Consider the following 6,667-nt stretch of genomic DNA (forward strand, 5'->3'; position numbering starts at 1 on the left):
GGAGCTGCTTTTTTCAGTCACAAATTATCGTTAATAGGTCAAGAAATGACCATTGGAAGTCAACATTTTTTGAAACAATGCCTTCTAAACACCAAAAAAAATTGCAAGAAACCCCACAAACGCTATCTTACTGATTCTAATCCAAGTATTATTTATGAGGAAAACAAATAATCACAGCCAAAATGCTGAATATTATGTGGAGATTAAATCTCCCTACTAAACCAGCCAAACGACAATGGTCTGAAAAGAAGCTAAAAGCTCCTCAACAATCCTCACAATTAAGAAACTGGAAAAACAATGAAGAAAAGCAAATCAGGGCCATAGTATGACCAACATTTTTCAGCCAAAGGATTTAACTGTTGACTAACATCAAATCAAGTGCAAAACTTCAACATGACAATAACAAACACATGCACTTACATTCCCCTATTCCAGTAGCATCATGACTATGTTATTATATTATGAAGTGCATCACATTGAAAAGTCTACCATCCCTATCTTGTTTGTCCAGAAGACTACACCTCTGACTTAAGAATCCAAATTATAAAACCTAGGAAGTCAAAAACACTAACTTTGAAATTTTTCTGTAGGCTTATAACTTCAATGCTGTTGACCATGTACCTTGAACGCTTGGTTGTTTTGTAACATGTCGAGTCTTCATCTTCACCACCTTTCTGCCAAGCGAATTCCTTAGCTTGGTTGCTGCTTCAAGTACTTCGTCTTGACTCAAATTTCTCACACATACAACACGCTCATTCTTGTTTTCTAATTGTAAAGCAAATAAAAAATAATTGTAAAGCAAATCAGAATTCACTGATAGTTGCAACATAACTGGCAAAGCAAATCAGAACCCACTGATAGTTACACACATGAAATGGCACCCATTGCACACTGATTTGGAAGTTAGATGCTCATGCATGAATTTTCATCCGTTAATAGAAATTACAGGAGAAACAACTGGTTTTAAATAAACCAATACAACAAATGTACAAAGTATAATTAGGAATATTATCTTCAAAACACATATTTTGGTAAAGTACATTTATAGGTATTTGTCTTCTTTGGGACGGGGTTGTGGTTGGCAAAATGTATTTGATATGAGCAAACATATTGGCTTTGACACTTCCTTTAGCTATCAACATCAAACCTGTCCGCCGGATTGTAGGCCAAAGTGGTAAAAAGAAACCTAGGGCCTGTAATTAATATGACAGCAGGGCCAGGAAGTACTGGGATAGAGAAAAGCAAAAACCAGGTACTTCCACCAACGTTCCTCAGGATTGCAAGCTCTACTTCTGGACTGCTTAAATTTTCATTTGTCCTTTTTGCTCTCTATTTTAGTGTTTGCTAGTTGCTACTTCCGCAATTCTCTCTGGACTACCTGATCTAGATCTCTTTTCTTATTGTGTTCTACTTTGGCATATTGTTCAGAAGTAGCGCAAAAAAGGGACACAGCATCTATTTCAAAATGCACAAAACGCACGCCATCATATGCCTTTGTTACTCCATTATTTAATGCATGGTTGACTGGTTGTTGCAGTCTTCTCCTTGTCTCTAGATATGTAGAATTGGGCATTTGTTATGCACACTATAGTGGTCTGTCCTTCCTAAGGACCTAGACCTCCACAATCCTATTAGTAACCCGCTGATTGGATGACTTAAAGAGGAAGCTGGTTAAGTTGTCTTGTGTTATCTCGATAAGCTGATTCCTGGTCTAAACATTTTCATGGAGCTTGGGCAGAGTTGAGCACGACCTACCGTAAATAATCCAGCAGAGTCCAAGAGGGATTCAATTACATTTGACTCGAATGCACAAAAGGATGAATGCATAGATTCAATATTAAGGAAAGCCATGTTTTAGGCCAATCAAATAATATCTACCATCGAAGAGGTGGACGCCCAAAATAAGTATGATATATAGAAGGGACTCTGCGCGAGGCAGGAGACTATTACTCTAGGAAGGGAAGTGGGCATGCATAGGCAGCTCCCTTGTCGATGATGATAGGTGGCACACCTTTGTGGAGATAAAGAGGGTTCAGAGCCACGAAATTTGGGCCAGGTGTGATAAACCAACTAGGGAACCATGACCGGCACTTAGAAGGGCTTAACCTGTCGTCGAGAGTCTAACCCATCAATGGAATTTTAGGCAGAAGTTACCCTAGAGCTGGACAAACTCCATCCTAACATAATGAGTCTTAATGCAACTGCCTACTAGTCATAGAGGTCATTCATAGTGACAAACACATAAAACACGTCTAAGCTAAGATAACAATACATTAATGTACATAACAAACATGTTACATGTATGAAGCATCTAGAGTTTTATCACAAATGTGTGCAAATGATTAACAAAACTCAAACGTAACAAATCACGCCTCAACAGACAATATGGGGATCAGTGGACTACAGACAATTTTTTTTTTTGATAAGGTAATCACTCCTGAGGCTCAGTATCTCTGTCTTCATCTATGTCCGGAAAGATATGAAATAAGGAGTCAGTCACATCTACCCCGTGAGAGATGATATCATTCATGGCATCGCTAGGAAAATAGTTTTGTAGAAGATAATACTTGCATGTGAATTTTATAAAGTTTTGACGAGTTACATGCATGAGTCTTGTTTTGAAGTTATTATCCCAGAGACGCCATGAACGATGTTATCTCTTACCGAGTCGGTGAGGCCGACTCCTTTTACATCTATCTAGACATAGTTGAAATACTGAGCCTCATGTGTGATTTAGAGTCAGAAAAGATCCATTGAGCCCCACATGCGTAAGTAGTGAAATCGTGAAAGAAAGGACTAGAAAAAAGTATATGAGATCATGAAGATAAGAGGGAGAAGGATGGAGGGATGCAAGCCGACGGTTGGAGAATCAGAGTTTGTACTTAAGAGGTTTCCACAATATTTGCAGCAAAGACAATTACAATGGGTAGTTGGAATCGCTGAGGGTGTGAGGATACTGGATGGTAACTGAATACAGTTTATTCAAAAACAGAGCAAAACTTTTCTCCTGCTAATCACCATTTAGAAAGCTATAACTTAAAGAGGGTTCCAAATTAGAACGGGTTTCAGCCAACAAAGAGCCATAATTGAAAGCACCACCTAGAGTAGCTTTGGCACGAAGTATATTCCACTATCCTGGTTTCCCCTTTGAATAATAAATCAGGAATTTGCTTCCCTAAATTGTTTTTCAGACACTTATGCTCTTTGACCTAAGATTCTGGTAAAAATACTAGATATATGAGAAAAAAGGGAAAACCACACAATAAAGAGGGCTTCTAAACATAGACCAGAAATCGAGTGGAACCCTTTTTAGTGTCTCAATATCAGGTCTAGGAATGCCTAGGCAACCCAAGCGAAAAACAAAAGATGCTCAGGTCACAGTCAACTGAAAATACAATACTTTTTTTTACAGCAAGGAATTGAGAGGACGCTGAGACAAGGTCTTACTGTATAATCCCTTCAAGAAAGGATGCTGACCACGATTTAGTTCAGTCACCACCTCAAGCTGTGGATTTTGCTCCTTCAATGCTGGCAATTCAGACTCCATGAATGCCCTGAAACAGTAGATACATACCTTAACATATACCATAGAAGTTAGAATCACTGTTATATATATTCCTCTACCTCAATCATCCGAAAACTAGCAGCCCACTCTTTTTCCTCTTTTCTGCTAAAAGCCTTATGAATAATTGTTAACCCATTTTGTTTTACAATCAAGAGTCTCAGTATTTCCTCTAATTACAATTCCTACATGTTTAAACTTCAAATAGGACTGAACAATTCATATGTAGAATTGCAGTATGGCCCATCAACAATATACAGAAATCAAAATATATGCAGTGATGCTTCTTAATTGATTTCCACATGAAAAAACGAACTTTCTTGTTATATCTAGATTGTGCCAATATTCCTATTAGGTTTGAAAAAGAAATTCAAATAGAAGTCAGACTAATAACATTATAACACTCAATCCATCCCATTTATCAAAGAAATAAAAATGCTCCGTTCATTCCCATTTTCGGTTGACCAATTTTCACACTTTCACTAGCACCAAAAATTATAAGACAACAAAGTTCAGAAGAGGTTATTAAATTGAGATGCATAAAGATACGCGTGAAACACTTCTAAATTTGTGAAGGTGGGATAATTATCCATGAAAAAGCATTGTCAAGGCTGAAATGATATAAACTATAAACCTCTTTCTTTTCTCTTGAGTTTTTAGCAGGAGTAACTTCCAGTTTTTGCTTCAAGTTGCAACTACCTTATCTGCAATTGCCACATTCCTTAAAAGAGTTGAACTAAAGTATTGATTTTCTAAAAGTTTCAGTTTGCATAATCCTTTCTCACTTCGTCTTACATGGAACTCGACAATCCCCAGTAGAAACAGTCTCATTATGATTCAAATTGAATGTAACAGGCCTACAAATACATATTTCCTAAAAAAGGGCAGCCCGGTGCACAAGGCATCCCACGTTCACGCGGGATCCGGGGTAGGGCCGCACCCCAAGGGGTAACGATGTAGACAACCTACCCTAATGCAAGCATTAGTGGCTGGGCACGAAATGAAGATTTTTTAAACTTGTGGTTTTAAACATATCATAACATTTGTGTGGCTATAAGAATTCTGAAACTTGTAGTCTTAAACATGTCATAACATTTGTGTGTGATAAAAGCTTGCCATTAAGGATAAAATCGAAAGTTTAAGTTACATTGTTTAAAAATTTAGAGAGTGGTAATTTTTTCTTAAGCAGACTAGAAAGAAAATAGGATCATGTAAACTGGACGGAAGGAGTAAGACAACAGGTGTCAAGTTAACCTTTACCTTATTCCTCTGCTACTGCCACCCCAATTGCAATAGCTCACTACCAGCTTCTTTAGCTGCCAAACACCTCTTAGTGCCATCTAGATCAATCACAATTATAAATTAATCATTTACAAATCATATTTGAAGCCGAAAATAGCATATTGCAGAGTGCTATTCAAAGTAAAATGTAGAAAAGGAAGCAAAGCTCCATTTCAAATTAGTGGAATCCTTTTTTTTTGGAGCACGTTTAATATAGCAGTCAATTCACAACTATGATACCAAAGTTGAGGCTTTAACTTAAGCAATGGGAACATACGCAACATTACAATCAAATTCACAAAAATTAGTGCTTTTACAATTAAAATTATTGCAAAGACATGAAATGATGAAATTATCTGTAGATAAAAAGAGAAATACATACGATTTTATTGGGTCTGAGAGACAGAATGTGAAGAGTTTTGTAGCAGAGAGGGAGAAGTAGGGGTGGACATTCAGTACTTCGGTACGGTATTAAAAAATTACGGTTCGGTACTTCCATATTCGGTTTATCATTGTCCATACCAAATACCGTACCAAAGTAGTTTGGTACGGTTCCGTATTTCTTGTTTGGTTCGGTACGGCTTCGGTTCTGATAGCCAACCAAACACTCATTTCAATAATATTAGTCAGTAATTTTCTTGCTTTGGACTATCTATGTTTCTTCAAGTTGAGTAATTTTCTTGCATTTCGATACTCTGCTAATCTACTTCATGCTATGTTTCAAATTAATCGGAATATCTTTAGCAGAAAGTGTAGTCATTAACATGGTTGATGATTCCACTTTATTAGTAGTCTTACAGAAAAGAGACCAAAGAATGTCAAATGACTCAAATCGAATCCTCGAAACCCAGCTCCAGCCTTAAGAAAATGCAGTTAAAGGCGATGAATTAAGTACAGGAATAAAAAATTAACGGCATTAGAACAAATGCACAAGACCTCAAAGCACATAGAGGTAGTATGAACTAAACCATTTTAAGGTATTTTCCACAATTGGGAGAAATAAATCACTAGAATGACAAGAAAAAGTCAATAATTGCAGAGTATACCTCGCTTTGCCTTAGAAGAATGAAGAATGAAGAAGCTGTTTTGATTTTTTAGAAAACCTAGCCTAGCGTAAGAAGTTTAATCTGATTGACTTGGGTTGTACTTTAGGCTTAGGGGTTGGGACGTTGAATCGGGAACTTGGGAGTTGGGTTGGACTTATTTATACTCGGTAACTTGTAGTAAGTATTAGTTTACCCAAAAAAAGCTTATAAGTATTATTTAAAATTTAGGTTGATACCTTAATACCGAAGACCGTATAATCGAAATATTAATATATCAATACCCAATAACGTACCGAATACCGAAAAATCAAAACCGAAATAATAACTAATTCGATTACATTCAGTCCGTTTTTTTGATTTTTCAGATTTTATGCACTTACCTGAGAAGTAGAACGTCGCCGACTTCCGCGAAGAGAAGCCCTGCCAAAATTGGAGCAATTGAAGCTCGGATTTGAATTTGAGGTAATTTGGGCTTCAGGCCGCAATCTATGCATTCGTGACAAGTGCACAGATAGCCTATTTTAGCATTTATCATTTAAATCATAGTCGCAATATTAAAAAAAATTGCAAGTTTAACCATTTTGAAACAATTTCAGGCATACGCGACTGAAGTTATAAAAATTCCCGTATGATATTTGGCTTTGGCAGGGTAAACTTTCGATATTTTTGCCTGAAATTTGACTTTTCAAGGCTAAATCTACGACATTTTTGGTTGAATTTCAGGCACTTATATATTACTACTTAGTATATTACCTCTAATAAAAACTTGTCCACATTT

General features: G+C 36.7%; 1 protein-coding gene across 2 annotated transcripts; it reads right to left on the reverse strand.

Annotated features, from left to right (window-relative positions):
- Positions 1-394: 394 nt before the first annotated feature.
- Positions 395-6,354, reverse strand: LOC107765301 (large ribosomal subunit protein mL43-like). Of its 2 annotated transcripts, none has more exons than XM_016583928.2 (4): positions 6,270-6,354; positions 4,823-4,902; positions 3,448-3,554; positions 395-765 (listed from the first exon to the last, which is right to left on the reverse strand). In XM_016583928.2, the coding sequence occupies exons 2-4, from the start codon at positions 4,900-4,902 to the stop codon at positions 593-595; spliced, it is 360 nt and encodes a 119-aa protein (XP_016439414.1). In that variant the 5' UTR covers positions 6,270-6,354; the 3' UTR covers positions 395-592. The 2 variants fall into 2 exon arrangements, with proteins under 2 accessions (XP_016439414.1, XP_016439413.1); XM_016583927.2 differs by lacking the exon at positions 6,270-6,354 and adding an exon at positions 5,890-6,047.
- Between the last annotated feature and the right edge of the window lie 313 nt (positions 6,355-6,667).

The sequence above is a fragment of the Nicotiana tabacum genome, chromosome 23, assembly GCF_000715075.1.
Source record: "Nicotiana tabacum cultivar K326 chromosome 23, ASM71507v2, whole genome shotgun sequence".
Taxonomy (NCBI): Eukaryota; Viridiplantae; Streptophyta; class Magnoliopsida; order Solanales; family Solanaceae; genus Nicotiana; species Nicotiana tabacum.